At 36.9% G+C, this 19,490-nt stretch overlaps 1 protein-coding gene across 2 annotated transcripts in view; it reads right to left on the bottom strand.

Moving 5' to 3' along the window:
- Positions 1 to 7,643: 7,643 nt before the first annotated feature.
- NBEAL1 (neurobeachin like 1) overlaps positions 7,644 to 19,490 on the bottom strand; it is a 203,934-nt gene continuing 192,087 nt past the window's right edge. The window contains exons 55-56 of one of the 2 annotated variants that reach the window (XM_062190098.1): positions 17,679 to 17,814; positions 7,644 to 14,721 (exon numbers count right to left, since the gene is read on the bottom strand). In XM_062190098.1, coding sequence (XP_062046082.1) covers positions 14,620 to 14,721; positions 17,679 to 17,814 — 238 coding nt within the window. In that variant the 3' untranslated portion in view covers positions 7,644 to 14,619. The remainder of the gene's footprint in view (positions 14,722 to 17,678; positions 17,815 to 19,490) is intronic. The other variant, XM_062190096.1, reaches the window with a different exon arrangement.

Here is a 19,490-nt window from a genome sequence, read left to right as displayed (position 1 = left end):
AAAAGGTATTGCAGATGAAGAACCAGGAGGCTTCCACTGTGCTTTCAAAATAATCCCTTATGCTGTGTGCAGCTGCAGGGCAGCTACAGTTTTGTCAGGCCTCCAAATCTAATTGTAGGAGTTGTGGAGTTACAGTGCCATCTCAAAGCCCCACCTCGTCAAGACTTTTATTCTCTATTCAGGCACTGAGAAGGACTTCGAAGTCAGGCCATTTGGTTCAAGAAAGATAAAGCTGAAATCTCAAGTCCCCATGAAGCTGTCCTATCTGAGGAAACTAACTACCCTCAGGTAAGGGCCTTCCAGAAACTTCTCTTGGGACAGTTACTTCACAAAGGAATCCCTATTGAGGCCAGCACTATGGCGTAGAAGGTTAAAGCCCCTGGCCTGCAGCACCAGCATCCCATATGAACACCTGTTCAAATCCCAGCTGCTCCACTTCTGATCCAACTCCCTGCTATGGCCTGGGAAAGCAGCAGAAGATGGTCCATGGCCATTGTGGCCATTTGGAGAGTGAACCAGTGGATTGAAGACCTCTCTACCTCTCTCTGTAACTGTGTCTTTCAAATAAATAAAATAAATCTTAAAAAAGGATTCCCACAGCAGACTCCTAGAATGGCATTCACTGTAAATAACGCTCTGACCTCAGAATCAACCCTTGAGGCTTCCTGGTCTGGCTGAAAGGCCCGTGAGAGCATTTCAGGCATGGAAAGCCAAGACTCTGTGGCAAAAAATATCCTACATGGAGGATCCCTGTGAGACCTCAGTGGAAAGAAAGGGTCATGGAAGAAGGGTGTACTCTTCTCTGAAGGGAGAACATCCACTTTGCTTATGGCCGTGTCCAAATACCAATGGAGTCTATGGTCACAGAAGGCTTCCATAGCCTTGGCAGCCCATGGCAAGAGCCTCAGGTGATCACTGACATCACAGATAAGAGTGTTAAAGGAACAATAGAAGTCGCTGTGCACTTACTCCCCATATAGGACTTCCGTCCATAATGAGTTGTGCTTTGAGAATTGACTGCAAATTTTGTTCCCAAACTGTACTCTATATGTCGTGTGTGTGTGTATGTGTGTCCACGTGTGTGGGTGCAAATTGTTGAAGTCTATGCTTAGCATGGAGTTGGTCCTCTGTATATAAAGTCAAACCAAAAATGAACCATAATGAAGGAGATGCAAGAGGGAGAGTGAGGTGGAATGGGAGTTGGCGGGTGGGCGGTGGGGAGGGTGGGTATGGGGGAAAAGAATCAGTGTATTCCTAAAGTTGTATCTATGAAAAAATGCATTCATTAAATTTAAAAAAGGGAGTCCCTATTGTTCCTGAAGAATTCTCATTTTGCCTTATTATCTCTTGAGCAAAAAAGAGAGTTAAACCTATGGCAGCCAACTCAATTCTTAGAGGAAATACATCCAAGGGAAAGGGGGCAGGGGACAGAGCACAACATGGAGAATAATTTATCGCTGATATTTTGGTCTAACAGTCATTTCAACTAATTTGTATAGAGGTAAGAGATCATTGCATTCCATATGAATAACCAGTTCCAACACCATTTGTTGAAAAAAATGTTCTTCCCCCACTGGATTATATTGGCGCATTTATACCCAGTGACTCATACATTTGCGAGTACATCTATAGGGCTTCTGTTTTCTTCACTGCAGCTCTGTACGAAGTCTTGAAATCAGAGAATTTAAGACCTCCAATTTTGTTCTTGTTTTTGAAAATGGTTTTGGCTATTCTTTTTTTTTTTTTTTTTTTTTTTGACAGGCAGAGTGGACAGTGAGAGAGAGACAGAGAGAAAGGTCTTCCTTTTTGCTGTTGGTTCACCCTCCAATGGCCGCCGCGGTAGCGTGCTGCGGCCGGCGCACCGCACCGATCGATGGCAGGAGCTAGGTGCTTCTCCTGGTCTCCCATGGGGTGCAGGGCCCAAGCACTTGGGCCATCCTCCACTGCACTCCCTGGCCACAGCAGAGAGCTGGCCTGGAAGAGGGGCAACCGGGACAGGATCTGTGCCCTGACCGGGACTAGAACCCGGTGTGCCGGTGCCGCAAGGCGGAGGATTAGCCTAGTGAGCCGTGGCGCCGGCCGGTTTTGGCTATTCTGGTTCCTTAGCATTTCCATATAAAATTTAGAATCAACTCTTCATTGTCTTCAAATCTGTTTATTTAGCTTTTCTTTTTCTCAGCAAAAACTTTCTAGTGTGCTGTGAATATCTCTTGCTATATTTTATTACATTTATTCCTACATATTCCACATTTTTAAATGCTGTTGTAAATTTTAATGTTATGAATTTCAATATTATTACTAGTATATAGAAATACAACTTTTAGGCCCGCACTACAGCACTATAGGCTAATCCTCCACCTGTGACGCCAGCACACCGGGTTCTAGTCCCGGTCAGGGCTCCAGATTCTGTCCCGGTTGCCCCTCTTCCAGGCCAGCTCTCTGCTGTGGCCTGGGAGTGCAGTGGAGGATGGCCCAAGTGCTTGGGCCCTGCACCCGCATGGGAGACCAGGAGAAGCACCTGGCTCCTGCCTTTGGATCAGCGCGGTGCGCCCGCTGCAGCGGCCATTGGAGGGTGAACCAATGGCAAAAGGAAGACCTTTCTCTCTGTCTCTCTCTCTCACTGTCCACTCTGCCTGTCAAAAAAAAAAAAAAAAAAAGAAATACAACTTTTGATAAAATAGTATTAGAGAGAGAGAGAGAGACTTCCATCCATTGGTTCATTCCCCAAAGGGCAAAAATTCTGTTTAAGACCAGGAGCCCAGAGAGAGAGAGAGAGAGACTTCCATCCATTGGTTCATTCCCCAAAGGGCAAAAATTCTGTTTAAGACCAGGAGCCCAGAGCTCCATCTGGGTCTCTCACATGGGAGGCAGTGGCCAAGCACTTGGACCATGCTCTGCTGCTCTCCCTGGCACATTAGCAGGAAGCTGGATCTGAACTGGTGCACCAATATGGAATACCAGCATTGCAAGCAGCAGCTTAACCCACACTGCCACAACTTATTGTTGTGTATTGACCTTGTATTCTGTGACTTTGCTAGGCTTCATTAGGTCTGGTAGTTTTTGTAGATTTCTTATCATTTTCTATACATATATTACACTAACAGTAAAGAAGCATACTTGAGTTTCTTTTCCAATATGTATACTAGGTTTTGTCCTTTGCCTTATCACACTAGGGGATAGGGAACTTTTTTTCTGCCAACTGCCATTTGGTTATTGATAACATCATCCGAGGGCCATAAAAGTTATCAATTTAAAAATTTGCCTGCTGTAGATGTATTGAATTTCTAGTCCCACCTGCAGTTGCCTTAACATTATACCATGGTAGAGGCCTTTGTCTTTTAATTCAAGTTGTTTCTAACATGATTAAAATAGTGATAGAGGCTTTCCCAAGATCAAAGGATGAAAAAGGGAGGAACCTGCCCTGGGACTCAAATATAGTTAACTGCTTGCCTGTGAAGTTACTATCTGCTTGGGTTCCTGCTTGTTAGCACCAAAAGATGCTGTTAACTTTTGCTAGAGAGTGTACAGCTCAGTATGTGTGGAAAAAAAATCAGTAAATATGTATGCATGTGCATTATCTTATCAATTCCTGTGGCTGCCATGTAACATTAGAATATCCAATCAAATGTGTGCACACAGCCATATAAGAGAGACAAAAAAGCTGAAACCATATATAAGAATATACCCCTTTGTTGTAGGCTCAGGCTTTTGGATATAAGTCTACCTGGTCCTTATGTTGACATGAGTAATAATAAAAGACTTCTTCCTGTTAAAAGTCTTGGTGTCTCGTCTCTGTACACGAATTCCACTACAATATGACCCACGGGTTGGACGTTCCTCACCTCTATCCAGTACAATACTAAAGCAGCGAGAATGGTATTTTTGCCTTGTTTTGATTTAGGAAGTAATTTAGTCAGGGGAAAAGGGCCCAAGAACTTGGAGCTCCGCTATCTCGGAGCAGATGATGAACGTCCCAGCTCCAGAAGAAAGCGGATTTGCCTGTCCTCACCTTGTTGTTTTAAACTGCCTTGTGTGGGTGGAATAATGCTTAACCAGGCTGGTGGGGGTGGGTCTTCTTTACTGCCCTCCGATTCAGTCCTGATCTCTTCTGAAAACATCCTCAGAGACACATGCAGGAATGCTTTACCACTTACCTGGGCAAATCTCACCCCAGGCAACTTACATGCCCAGTCACGCTGCATTATCCATTTTACAGACTGTGACTAGGTCCCTGTGTGTTCTCTTCAGGACTTCTGCATGTTTGTTCATGACAATGAACTCCTTTTCTTTCCTGTGTGTGGGGCTGAGGGTGGGCATTAGATTACTTGTCTCCTAAAGTTTTTCTCTGTTGCCTGCAGGATCCTAAATATTCATTTCCCCTGCTCCTCATCTCTTCCCCTTCACCATCCAGTTTCCAGAGACTGCCTTTATACAGTCAAGAACCAATGCCTCGGAGGCTGTCCCGTCAAACCTCACACACTACAATATCCTTCTATATCAGTTCTCTGATCCACAGACTCTTTTTGCACTTAGGATAGCCTCTTTCTGGGAGTCTTTTTTTTTTTTTTTTTTTTTAATCTTAGGCTCTCCATTACCCTACTCTCTAATTTCTCTGACATCCCCACCCCCTCACTGTCTGCAAAGGTTTGTTATAGAAACCTAAGGGGTAGCTTGCTGAAATTTAAATCATTTTACATTTGTATTCTTTGTTTTCTAGGTATCATGAAGGCATGGGATTTGTGTAAGGCAGTGTGTGTTCTCGCTTATCTGTATGGCTTTTTGAGAGTGTAACATTTTAGGATGGAGAAAAAGCACACACAGTACTTACATGTAATCTGTTCTCTTTATCCTGAAGTGCACAATCTTTTTAAAAACCTGTAACCAACCATGGCAAATGTTAAGTGGTAAGAGCTTCTTCTGGTTGATCTGTTTTAAATTTGACTCCAAACGCCTAAAAGTAAAATATTTCGTATCTTTTAAGACACTGAAAAAAGTAATTTCTGTACTTTGGATGCTGATGGAACTAGTAACACCTTTTCATGCTGGTTAACTGCATATAATTAATGGCTAAGATTTATGAGCTGATTGCAAAATGAAGCAAAGTATATCATCTGGTGAGGGGTAAACGGCTCTGGTAGACAGGAATGCCTGCCTGCTATGTGACCACTGGCTTTTCATATCATTACTGACTTAGGCTGAAAAATGGCTGCCAAAGATAAGCACATCTTAGTCCTTAGACATCTGTGACATCACCTTACATGGCAAAATGAACTCTGAAATTGTGATTAAAAATGATACTGAGGAGCTTACTGCTCTAGACTAGGGGAAGGTAGTATAAAAAATGGAGAGTGCAATCTCAGGGAAGAGTTAGGGAGAAGACTGCAGTGGAAATTCTATGAAAGGAAGAGGGACACTGTGGACCTACGAGGAAGGTGTGGACACAGGACGAGCGCAGACACAACACAGCTCCCCAGCAGCTGAGAGCTGGAGTGCCAGCTTTGGACCAGTGGGGTGTGGAACTCAGCCCAAGGCTTCATAAATTCTTGTTTATCAATGGGATGGCCACAATGCAATGACATGATTTTTTTTTTTTTTTTTTTTTGACAGACAGAATGGACAGTGAGAGAGAGACAGAGAGAAAGGTCTTTCTTTGCTGTTGGTTCACCCTCCAATGGCCACCATGGCTGGTGCACCGCGCTGATCCGAAGGCAGGAGCCAGGTGCTTCTCCTGGTCTCCCATGGGGTGCAGGGCCAAGCACTTGGGCCATCCTCCACTGCACTCCCGGGCCACAGCAGAGAGCTGGCCTGGAAGACGGGCAACCGGGATAGAATCCGGCGCCCCAACCGGGACTAGAACCCGGTGTGCCGGCGCCGCAAGGCGGAGGATTAGCCTGTTGAGCCACAGTGCCGGCCGACATAATTCTTAAAATGAAACTGAAGAAATGTTGTTTCTGTATGTTGATGATTATGCTAAATATAAAAATCCTAACCCAATAAAAAAAAATAAAACAAGGACCTTGAGATGGGGAGACTAACTTGGATAATTCATGTGGGCTCAGTATTAATTCCAATAGTCCTAATAAGAGGAACACAGCGAGACTCAGAGGCAGAGAAGGGAGCAACGGGATGAGTTTACCCATTTGTGAATACCTCTGTGATGTACTTTGTTAATATTAGGACCAAAAAAATATGCTTAAGGAGGATTCTGAAACTTGTTGTAGGCTGAATAATTAAATCTCTCTTTATTTTCTCCTTAAACACCACAAATATCAAACCAATATGAATGTCTTGGCATGTTGATTTTCTTCTAAATATCCATGAATCATTAAAGAATTTGAGCTATAAAATATCCATGAATCATTAAAGAATTTGAGCTATAAAGTGGAATGTAAGAATGAATCTACTTTCAAAGATTATTTCATATTACTAAAGCATGAATAATGGTAATGTAGTTTTTTTTGGTAGCTGAGTCCCTAACTTTTCCAAGCTCTTTAACGTTATAACTAAGCTATCTTTCAGAGAATACCCTAAATAATATTTAGGTACAGAGTTTAAAAAAAAAGCTGAGTAGACTGTCAAAATCATTGCAATAAAAATCAATGGTGAGTAAAAAATTAGCAAAAATTTATCTAAAAAATTGTATATCATTGTTTAATCTGAGACACTCATCAAATTAATAATATATGGTCAGAAAATATAAACTCCAGTATTATGTGAAATGAACACATTTATCTGATAACTAATATGACGTTACAGACTTGTTTCAAAGAAAGTATGGTAGTCTTTACTGATGCCTATACCTAATCTGGCTTTGATGGTTCGATGACTGATATTCTTACCAAATTAATGCAGGAAGTTTCCAATTCTATTGGTGTGTCTGGATAAGGTGCTGGATAGTGGATAGATGGTGCAAGAAGATGAAGGGTAGTATTCATTTCTATTGTTTTGTTATTCTGAGTCCAGAGATAAAACTAAAAGAATCTTAATTAGGATTCTTACTATGGATTAAGTTCTAGTAACCTTAATAAAAGAATTTAGAATATCAAAAGTTGACAGATAAAAGATTTTAATTGTGAAAGGAAATAAGGTTAAAAAAACCCCTCAAACTGATATATTATTTGGTTAACTACAAGTAGAGACTTATGGCACATGGTCATTTGCTAAGAGATAAAAATGCAAATGTTTCTGAGATGGCTTTAAAATGAAAAGCTAACCAGCTTATATGAAGGGACTTCAAAAAGTTCATGGAAAGTTGAAACTGAAACATAAGTTTATCTCGGTGCCAAACATTTTGAAATCCATGCAGTTTATTTCAAAACATACGTTCTCCATGAACTTTTTGAAGACTTCTTCTATGTAAGAATTTCACAATTTTTTTGCACCAAAATAAACTTACCTTTTAACTCCATTTCCCATAGGCTTTTGGAAGTTCCTTTGTATATGACAAAAAGTGGTTAACATAGTACTTGTCTTGTGAACACAGAGGTACAGAAGAAAAGCTGCTGGTAAGGGAAACAAACAGTATCAATTTTCTGCTTAAGAAACACCACATTCAGTCTTTAGTCTAACCAAATAACTTAGACTTACAAATCAACTGATGAAAGTAACAGAAATTTTTTATTTGATTCAAACCCATTTTCATATACAAAGCTAATTTATATGTACAAAATACATGTACATTCTTAAAAACTTTTAAAATACAAATTTCCAAGGGACTAAAAAAGTGCAAAATTTTCAATTATTTTCTTCAATCATGCTATACAAAAACAAATCACATCAAACATTAGCTCATATACACATTGAATTTTTAATACATCACTTAATGTAACAAATAAAACATAATCTTATATATTTAATTTTAAAGAATGAGGAAGGAAAGAATGTATTGCACCAAACTAACAGTAACATCATTATAAGAATACTAATCAAAATTATTTACACATTTATAAAGTCTAAACTTGTTCAACTTTAAAACTTTTTTTTTGGCATATACATATCCACTGAGTCTCAGTTTGCACAGTCAATAATTAGATATAAATAAGACTTAGTATTCTCTTTTCCATGGTCAATTCCAGTAGAACAAACAAGAAGGAACATTTTAAGATAAATATACAACTTTCTGAATTTCTTAAATATTTAAGTAGCAGCACAATTTCCAAGTACTTTTTTAAAGACAAGTCATTCTCAATTTTGAGTTAGCTCACAATGAAGCAACTATGTGCATACACGCGCATTCAGCACACCATCAGCATTTTTAACACTGAAATGCTATTTAATCTGGGTCCCAGAGAAACCGACCAAACAGACGAATCCCATATGTATGACACTTTTCTGCCTACTGGAACTGCTTCTGTAGCAATGAATCTTACACAAAAAGGGTGTCTGGCCAGATACCTGACTATTTTTTTGTGAAATGTTTTATTCCAAGTTTATAAAAATCTTTAGCGGAAAGAAAGTTCTACCTGTTAAGAGCTTCTGCACAGAACAGAAGAGCAACATGGTTTTCTAACACGTCTTCTTATATAAAGATAAATAGAAAGTAAGAAATAGCCACAAAAATAACTTGTGGATGATGTTTATGAATCACAGGCTTTCAGAGTAGTAAAAAGCAGAATAGGAAAAAAGTAAAAAATATAGAACTTTGATAGTAAGATCTACTGTAACATACCACATACCACAGCTTGGGAAGTAGTATAGAAATTATTACAAATTACTGAAATTTATTTAAGAAAAGCAATCAAAATCTCAAAGAAATAAAGTTATGCTTTGTAAATCCTATATAGTAAGAATGTATAACCTTTTTTCAGTTGAATCTGACTACTGTTATTTCCCTACCAGTCCACTTAAAAGTGCCAGTTGATTAAGACAATTTTAACATTCTGAAGAGCCAATTAATTCTATTAAAGTTGTTTTTCCTCCTTTAAAGTATAGCACTTATGAATCTGTAGATGGAGCCACTAAATCATAAACACATTGCTTAGGTAATGTGGGAAAATGTTATGAAAAGAGAAAACATCAAGAAAAAAGGCATTTCAGTATTAACTAGTAGTACACTACCACCAAACTTCGTTTTAATACATGTTAAACTGAATATATTAGTTCCAAATTAAAATTTTAAAACTGAATATATTAGTACCAAATTAAAATTTTAAAACATTCAATTGAAAAGACTTCTCTTTTCGAAGTTAATCAGTAAAGTATAATTGTTTGAATCACACCTAAGTCCTAACTTTTCTGTTTCTTATTACAATGCTACATAATAGTAGTAGAAGTAGCTAATCACTTCATATACTGAAAAACTTATAAATGTAAATAATGAAATAGGCATCATTTAAGTTGAAACACACATAACTCCACTACCAGTCCTCTTTGAAACAATAATGGGTCATTTTTTAAATGGTAAAATTATATTGTTATTATTATTGTGATTATATTTGCAAAATTTTAAGTTTCTAAAAAAAACATACAAAAACTGTACCATGGAAAACAAATGTTAAACAAGTGACTTTCTACTGTTCTTTTCCTTCTGAATTTTCAGTTCATAAGATTATGGGTATGAAGACAAAGGTAAATATCATTGACTCTGTGTCCTCTACTTAGCACGAAGGCATTAGCTTCAGAGGCCAAATCCTGCAGTGTGCATAGAAATCACCACAGGGGATAACTGTCAGTGAGAGACCATCAGCAAAACATCTGGTAACAAAGCCATTAATACAAAGTTCTTACAGGGGAGAGAATCTTGCAACTTCTGTGTTATCAGATGGCCTTATAGATTTTAAAAGGAAACTAAATCATTTGCATTTTAGTCCTCAGTGTCTTCAATGTTAATGCTTTATACCTTGTAACACCTATTGCAAATTCAAGATTATCTTCCTACAGAGCTGTACCAGTAAAAAGTCATTGGAAGTACCTAGAGAAGTTATCCAAGGCTTTCAAATTAGAAAAATTCTATTGATTACAAGCCTCAAGACATCTAATTCTGTTTTAAATTTAGCATTTGTTACTCGTGCTTTTTATTATTTAAAATGTTACCCAATTTAAGTGTGCAAAATATTCACTGATAGTCACTAAGAAGTAATATTAGCAAACACACTTTTTTTGAGGTAAATATTAATTATCTGTTTCAAATGTGAAAGGTCTGTAGAGTGTTCTTGGGAAGAACAATGCAACTGAGAAGGGCATTTGTTTGCCTGTGCGGCATGAGAAACAAAGATAATAAAACCTCTCCAAGCACATTTCAGACAAAACTCGCAGAATAATAATGAAGGCTATGAACATGAGATCTAGTTTATAAAAAAAAAAAGGGACTATTTCCTATAAAGGAAAATATCTTAAGGTATAATATATAATCATCTTTTTTAAAGACAATTTTATCTAATAAATATAAATTTCAAAAGCACAAGTTTTATAGATAGTCATCTTGAGAAATAATTTTTTATACTAAGAACATCAATGAAAGGGATTCTAAAAGTCCCAAGCAGTGCCTACACATCTGTATATTTATAAAAGCCTAAGGAAAAGTTTGATCTGCAATTTCAATTAAGAATTACTGGCCTAGAAAATGTGATTTAATTAAACAAAGGCTGTGGCACACATTTTAAATAATATTGATATGATGACTGACAACACTGTATTTCTGTCTATAGTCATCAGAAAAAGTATCTCCATGTCTTTGATAAACACAAGAAAACTATAGAACAATGTTCTGGATGGAGTTAGATTTGAACAAATCAAATGTTGGGTGTCTAAGTATGTAAAAATAGGCAAAGAAAGTATTTGGAATGGATAGTTGTTAAGAGTGATAAAAATGTTTAAGATTGATCATTTGTTGGGGAAAAACAGTTTCAGCTGAAGAGAAGAACAAGCTGTAAGTCTGGATGATAAATGAAAACATCAGATTAAAATTATAAAGCAAAAATAAAATATTTCATTTCTATAACCCAGTCAAAAACTGAATCCTTAAGACAGGCTTAACAGTATACTTTAAGAGATCAACTTTACACACATACAAACACATACACACATTCACATTACATATTATATTTACACTTAATATAGTTTAAGCACTTAACATGTCTTCAGTGGTAAAGACAATGTCATTCATTTTATAGATATAAACATATAAAAGGAGTGAAGTTTAAATTTAATTAAAAGATGTCCTTAGTGATTTCTTTAGTGACAGCAATATAAAATGCATTTAAGGCAAGAACTATATCTGTATTATCATTAAATCAAAATCTGGTATCTCAGTTAATTTTCTCTGCCTACTCCTCTTTAAGCGAATTATAAAAAGTCTTAGGTTAAGATTCAACCTTCAAATCTAAATTCTAATTATGAAGGCACACTGATTTTCTTCAAAAGCACATAACTGATTTTCAATACCAGTTTGCTGAAGGACAATGTTGATATACCCTAGAGAAAAAAAGGAAATCTCACTAATGGTTCTTGCTGATGACAAAATAAAAACTTGGCATTCTTTTCTCCTACAAATGAATGCACTGTCACATAGAGGAAATTGATAGAACCTCTTCATAACTGAAATAAGCTTCACAAGCTAAAAAGATCTGAAGCCACCCAACCAACTTTCATTTTGACACAATTTCCTGATTCTCAAGTTGTTCCTTCTCTCCTCCAATTTCACCTAAGATATGCCAGAATACAGAATGAGTTGTAAATAATTTGATAAAGCTTCTTCATTTAATAGATTACTGTCTAGAAGTACCAATCTTCATCTTAGTATAACCCTCTCCTCATAGCTAACACACTGAGATTTTTATTTCCATCACCAGTGTCAAGAAACAAAAGTAGACGAAAAGTGCCGTGAACATAACAGACTTCATAACAGCCAATCAGATACTAAATGGATCAACTACATGCTCACCTGTTAGTCCATTCTGATGATACTGTTTATTTCTCCTATCATATAATATAGAAATAACTTCTATGGATAACATATAAATATTCCTTCCAGTGACTTTTAAAGAATTTTTTTAAAAAAAATTGATTTATTTCAAAGGCAGAGTGACAGAGAGAGGGAGAGACAAAAAGAAACATCTTCCATCTACTGCTTCACTCTCCAAATGGCTGCAGTGGACGGCACTGGGCCAGGCTGAAGCCAGGAGCCAAGAAACCCATTCAGGTCTCCCACAAGGGCAGCACATGGAACCATCAGCCGCTGCTTTCCCAGGCTCGTTAGCAGGGAGCTAGATGGGAGGTGGAGCAGCCAGGACTTGAACAGGCACTTTGGTAAGAGATCCTGTGCTGCAAGTGTGGCTCAACCAGCTGTGTCAAATGCTGGCCCTTTCTAATGATTTCATCTAGTGATTTTTACTTCAGAGGGCTATACTGTTTAAGTGAGGAATATATTACTCAGCTAATGGTTCTATATTTGCTTATTTTAATGGATAAAATTTAAGTTTCATTCTTCTAGACTGTTGCTAGTATTCTAAAAATTCCACAATTTTGTTTCTACTTTTTGGGAGAGGTAATAAGAGGAATAATTTCATTATCTTGAACATTTAGTGCTATTTTTAAAAAAACATCTATTTGAGAGGCAGAGGTGGAAAGAGGGAAAGACAGAGGGAGAGAGACACAGGCCAAGAGAGAGGCAGAGAGCTCCCATATGTTTATTTACTCCTCAGTGCCTGCGATGGCTGACACTACGCTAGGTTCAATCTCAGTCTCCCATAAGGGAGGCAGGGACTCAATTACCTGAGCCATCATTGCTGCCTCCCAGGGTCTGCATTAGTTGCAAGTCAGAGTCAGGAGCCAAAGCAGGGCATCTAACATGAGTACTCTGATATAGAACACTAGTGTCTCAATTGGCATCTTAACCACTAGGCTACACACCCACCCCTGACCATCTAGTATTCATCTGGCTGGGATATCTATTATAATTAAGTTTTAACATCTTCAACACAAACACCTGAAGTCCTCAGAAAAGGAACCTTAATATTTACATATGTCTATTTTACATTCACTGCACCAGTTCACTTCTGTATCATTTACCTAAAACATTACTAAGTAAAATAGGATTTAAATTTATTGGAAAGTAAATCTTCTGTAACTTTCATTAGTCCTGACTCATAGCAAATCAAATCTATTCACAAATTTACCCAAAAAGAATTCTTCATTTCACACATAGGATTATAAATAAAATGGCACTGCATACTGTGGTCAATTGGAGAAAGAAATTGCAACGAGAAAATTTTTCCAAGATTCCATTGAGAAGACAACTGGGTTTAAGGAAAGCTATGATTTGTGGGACAAAACAAAGAGTACTACTATTTTAAGAAGCTGCTATTGTAAGAGTCATTTCTTGTTGCTTGTTTTGGAGGCAGGGAATCACAGCTCCCTTTCAGAAAACCATGCAACCCTTCTTTCTTAAAAATGCATTTAACATCCAACTTTCTGCACAATTTCAGGGATTCATGAATTCAAAACCCAAAGAATTTCAGATTAATAACACTGGTAGTGTAAAAGCTCTCTGACCTAACTCAAAAGATGCTCAATAAAAAACAGGTTTACCAATTTTTTTGAATTCCAAATTAAATCAATCAGGCCTTTACTTTAAAATTTTCTATAAGCATACTGTAACATTTAACTATCTATAATAGAATTGGCCATAATCCAAAAAGTTGTACATAATATGAAATAGCAATTTTTTAAATAATATATCTAAGCAACTACTTTAAATTATGCATACCTTCTCAATTCACCCATCAATCTCACAGATATCCTAGGTAAAAAAGTAACTTATTTGGATATGATTGTTAACTACTCTAACTGGGAAACCAAAGTACTTGCTTTTATTAATGAAAAAACCAAGAGATTCTGAACTTTGCAGATGTAAATTGTGCTGCAAATTCTACTTAAATGACCCCACTGTCAAAATCGGCAATAGACATTTTAAAATTATGCTACTAATGAAATACTTATGTAAAAATGTATTTCTAGTTTCTCTTTTTCCTACTCAACTTTTATTGCTGAAAAATAATACATCTCAGTAGGTTCTCATTAATAAGACACTAAGTAGTAGTATAATGAGCCAATGTATCAGTTTCAATATTCTTATTTTAATCTTACCACATAAAACTAGAACTTTGCTGAGTTTTGAAAATTCAAGTGTGCCATAGATTCCTTTAAAGCATACCTCCAATTAGGAATTCAACAAATAAATTGATATATTGGCTACGTTGGTCAGTAAATAGGAAAATGATTAACTAGTCATGTCTCTCAACTGTATAATTTTCTGAACCTTGTTATTAGAAAAAATATCTTAGAATTTTTATATTTAGAATATGCAAACTTAACCTAATTTCTTGATTTTGAAATTTGTTTTAGAAATGGGCTATTAAATTGAATCAAATGATTTTCTCAAATCTATCAGTGTAGATCAACAATTGGTTGATAAGACTGGATTCATGAATGTTAATGAGAAATTTTAAAAGTCGATAATAATAACCTATGTCTTTATAAGTACCATACCAAATTGTGGTAATCCCTAGACGACTTTCAGGGATAAAAGCATTAAAACATTTCAGAGAGTTGAAAGATGTGTTAAAGTGGCAAAGGAATAAATCAGGTTTCAGTTATCCATGACAGACGACGGAAACACAATCACTGGGAATCTTGTGTATTATATTCAGTTTCTCCAGCTGAAATCTGGCTGAGTCGCTTGCTAGATCCCCACAATTTTCGAGAAAGTTGACCTGACCGCATCTGTTTAAAGTAATCCAGAGGAATGAACAAATGTTAAAGAAAAAAAAAAATAAATAAAATGAATACGTAAGACATTGATTTTGTAGAATACAGAATAAACAGGTTTTGTTAGCATAATCATAAGATTCTTCATTACTAATAAAGATTTCTATATTGATTAGATCTTTCAAGTGAGAAAGTCTAATCCCAATGAGTAAATTTAAAAGTAAAATGTCTGTTACATCAAAATTACCAGTCACCTGTACTTTAGAAATCAACAAAAATATGTACCACTTCATAACAATAAGCTTCTCAAACTATACTTAATTAGTAAAAACATGATTTGGGATTTTTTTTGTCTTTTAAGTACTATTAATGCCAATCATAAGGATAAAAAATGTGAAATAATATTTTGATTAAAAAGTAATTTAAATAATTTTGATAAGAATTTTCAAAAATAATATTGTAATCATTCGATCAAGAATGCTAAAAAGTAATTTAGAAAACAAACATAGGCCCTTTGAAGGTAAGAATCATATTTTGTTCCCTAATAAATGTGTACCACCTACCATTCTTCCCAACATAAAACAAATATTAATTAAACATTAATTGAATTAGACAATAAGTATCCTTGAAGAGTGCTTATACTTCTATCTGGATGGAAAAAATCCTATCTGATCTGTTGTAATTATTTTCCCCAAGCACAATCTACATGCTTTTCAGTTACTAATTAATTTTATTTATTTAAAAGAGAGAGCTGCAGCTCTCTAGGCTAATCCTCCGCCTTGCGGCGCTGGCACACCAGGTTCTAGTCCCGGTCGGGGCACAGATCCTGTCCCGGTTGCCCCTCTTCCAGGCCAGCTCTCTGCTGTGGCCAGGGAGTGCAGTGGAGGATGGCCCAAGTGCTTGGGTCCTGCACCCCATGGGAGACCAGGAGAAGCACCTGGCTCTTGCCATCGGATCAGCGCGGTGCGCCGGCCGCAGCGCGCCTACCGTGGTGGCCATTGGAGGGTGAACCAATGGCAAAAGGAAGACCTTTCTCTCTGTCTCTCTCTCTCACTGTCCACACTGCCTGTCAAAAAAAAATAATAATAAATAAATAAAAATAAATATAAGAGAGAGCTATCCTATTTGTTGGTTTACTCCCCAAATGCTCTCAACAGCCAGGGCTGAGCCAGGCTCTGTCTCCCACATGTGTGGCAGGTATCCAAGCTATTGGGCCATCATCTTTTGCCTTCCAGGACCATCAGCAGGCAGTTGGCTTGGAAGTGGGGAGTAACCTGGACTCCAAATGGCACTATGGTACGGGATTATGATATCCCAAGTGGCTTCCTAAAAAACTGCACCACAATGCACACACCTGCCACCTTTAACAGCAATGTTCCTAGGATGCTTGGATTGATCGAAGATACACCTCATACAAAGACATCAGTGCCTTTGGCAAGCTTGTTGTCCATTTCCATTTCCAGATGCATTTCCGGAAACATTGTTTCCATTACTTTACCATCTTATTGATAAACGAAGTTCACACTGACAGAATAACTTGGTGCATTATTTAAAAATACACATTAATCAAGATTCTGATGTTTTAAATAAAAATGAATCTTGAAAAATTTTTTATAACTAAATATGAATCTATATCATATTCTAGAATGTCACATTTATAGAATGAATTATAATTTAATTATACAGAATTTTTCTAACTACTGAATTTGCTAAATTAGTTATATAATTGAGCGGACATATTCAAAGATTATATATTTTAGAGACTACATATATCTTTCAATGATGGAAAATTACCAAATTTATTTGATGAATAGTCAGAACACTAATTTAGGCCTAGAAAATGAAACTGCTGAGGTGTTTTTTCCAATCAATTTTAAAAAGAAAATGCAAATAACAGTAATTTAAGTTAAAATCTTATTCAGAAAAGTCAGAAGCGGACAAATGTACCTAAGGTGAAGGGAGCAGATAATTTTACAAAGCACCTGAATAAATGACAGAAACGGAAATGCACTTAAAGAGTCAAGTTTGAATAGAGTCTTTATATAATCAACACATCAGCAGAGGAAAGGAGGGTGTTGCAGACCTGAGTGCTCAATAAAAACATGCTTAAAATGCTTTAAGTAATTAGGAAACAATGAAATAGAATTGCTGACACTGTTTGGGGGACTGTAGCTTCTGAAAGTAAATATAGTCACTTTAAAAACTATAAGGATTGAAGAAATTTAAAATATTTATAAAACAAAAATTCTCAGGATGCATTATAGATTTTATCAAAAATTAAACAGTAATTTCTTCTCTTGAAATGACTGCTACCAATGCCATATTAGATTTGTCAGAAAAAATTAGGTGACTGCAAAAAATTTAAAATGTTTAATTTAATTCTATATAATAAAACCAATTTTTGGAAGAATTACTAAATTACTTGGAGTATAGACACTATGTTTTTCTAGGAATAATAATTAGATTCATGATATCTGAAATTCAGTGACTGACAGATCAATAGCAAGTAAATTTAGTTATTACAGAAAACTCACTGAGAATAATCACATTATTTGGAGATATATGTAGTTCCAAACAAAAAATGATGGTTCTACAAAAGGATAATGTATTTACTGTCATGCTGCCTATTTGTTAAAATGAGTAATTTTATTGAGACTGTAGTTTTTTTATAACGCCTTGGATATACTGAAAATCCAAGTTGTGATCCTGAATCTAAATTTGGAACAAAAGAATTTTCTGACTGATAAACAGTGATAGATGGAAACTACTAAATTTGTGCTTCTAATTGTATCATAATATAAACATTATTAAGAGGCAGCTTTATTCTCTGTTTTCTTCCTGCCCTTTGAAAAATAAAATTTGTCTTTTAACTGGCTTATCCACAATGGAGACTTTTGAGTCAGCTGGAACAAAGGAGAACCAAAGGACTCTCTGACAGTGCGGGCAGTCAGGTTTCCAAGGCTGGGTTTTACCTCAGCTGGCTTGCCAACGCCCACCACAATCAGTTTGCCATCTTCTAAGCCCACAAGAATATGGCTGTTTTCTTTGGTTACACACACACAGTGGATAGACAATCGCATGAATAATGGGTTGATGCTGAGATTCAAACTAGAAGAGAAATTAAAAAACACAGATATAATTACACGTGTTAATATTGAATCAACAGAAATTATACCTGTAAGATAACTTAACAGTCTTCTGCTCCTGTGTTCTAACTTTGTAGTTGTGGAATTCAGGCTCAGAAAGTGGAAGTGACTCACATACATTTACAAGCATTATTGAGGTCCCTACTGTCACCATCTGTTTTTCTGCTAAAATCATAAAATCAAACAACAGCAACAACCACCAGCCTAATATATAAAAAACATTTTATTATTCTCCAGACAACCTTATTCTGTTTCTTCAACTTTTCATCTATTACAAATCTTCTGGTTCATCATTTATCTGAGTAAAATACCCTTGTCTCTTTGACAAAGGAATACTGCTGAGTTTAGAGGAAAGTCAGACACAAGTAAAGAAAAAAGAAAATAGGGTTCTGTGGAAATTAACTACATTCTTGTCTTTAGTGTCCTTCCTAGAACAGGTAGAAATAAATTTCTAGTAACAGTCATCATATTCTGAACCTCAGATTATCAATGGGCATTTGTTGTGGTCTCGCCTTGACTTTGGCCCTAAAATCAAGTACAGTACTGATTCTGTACATTGCTCTCCTTGGGCCTTTGTGCTTTGTTTTCTCAAAGCTTGTCTACCTCTACTTTCCAGAGAAGGCCCTCTCACTTCCTATTTCTATTTTAATTCCTAATCCTTCCTCAAGTCTCCTATGACTACTCAGATCCTTAATGTCTTTAAAATTCCTCCTGTACACATAAACAGTACTACATGATTTAGATTTTAAATTGTTCTAATTAGTACACAAGATATTGCTGTTTCTCCTACTATTCTTTTATTTATTTATTTATATTTATTTGACCGAGTTAGACAGTGAGAGAGAGAACAGAAAGGTCTTCCTTCCGTTGGTTCACCTCCGAAATGGCCGTCATGGCCGGAGCTACGCTGATCTGAAGACAGGAGCCAGGTGCTTCCTCCTGGTCTCCCACGCAGGTGCAGGCGCCCAAGCACTTGGGCCATCCTCCAGTGCCCTCCCAGGCCACAGCAGAGAGCTGGACTGAAAGAGGAGCAACTGGGACTAGAACCTGGTGCCCACATGGGGTGCCAGTGCCGCAGGCAAGTGAGCCATAGCGCCGGCCCCTTCTCCCACTACTCTTAAAATCCTTCAGAGTTATTATGAGGTAGTCTCGCAGTACTGAGCACATAGGCATTCTAATTAAAGTGCTTTTCATAGAGTTGATTTATAAGTAAAAGTTGGATAATGTGGAAAAAAATCTCAAAAACTATGTGTATGTGTGTGGGGGGGAGGGTACTTTGAGGTGGGTTTGCTTTGTCTGATGTTCCATTACGAAAAAATGTTTCAGGGCCGGGGCTGCGGTGTAGCAGGTAAAGCCATCGTCTGCAGTGCTGGCATCCTATATGGGCACCAGTTTCTGATCCAGCTCTCTTCTATGGCCTGGGAAAGCAGTGGAAGATGGCCCAAGTGCTTGGGCCTCTGTACCATGTGGAAGACCTGGAAGAAGCTCCTGGCTCCTGGCTCCAGATTGGCACAGCTCTGGCCATTGTGGCCATCTGGGTAGTGAACCAGCGGATGGAAGATCAATCTCTCTCTCTCTCTCTCTACCTCTCTGTAACTCTGCCTTTCAAATAAATAAATAAATCTTAAAAAAAAGAAA

This window comes from Lepus europaeus, chromosome 1 (genome assembly GCF_033115175.1).
Source record: "Lepus europaeus isolate LE1 chromosome 1, mLepTim1.pri, whole genome shotgun sequence".
Taxonomy (NCBI): Eukaryota; Metazoa; Chordata; class Mammalia; order Lagomorpha; family Leporidae; genus Lepus; species Lepus europaeus.
The sequence above is the reverse complement of the archived record's forward strand: the minus strand, read 5'-3'. Positions and strand labels throughout refer to the sequence as shown.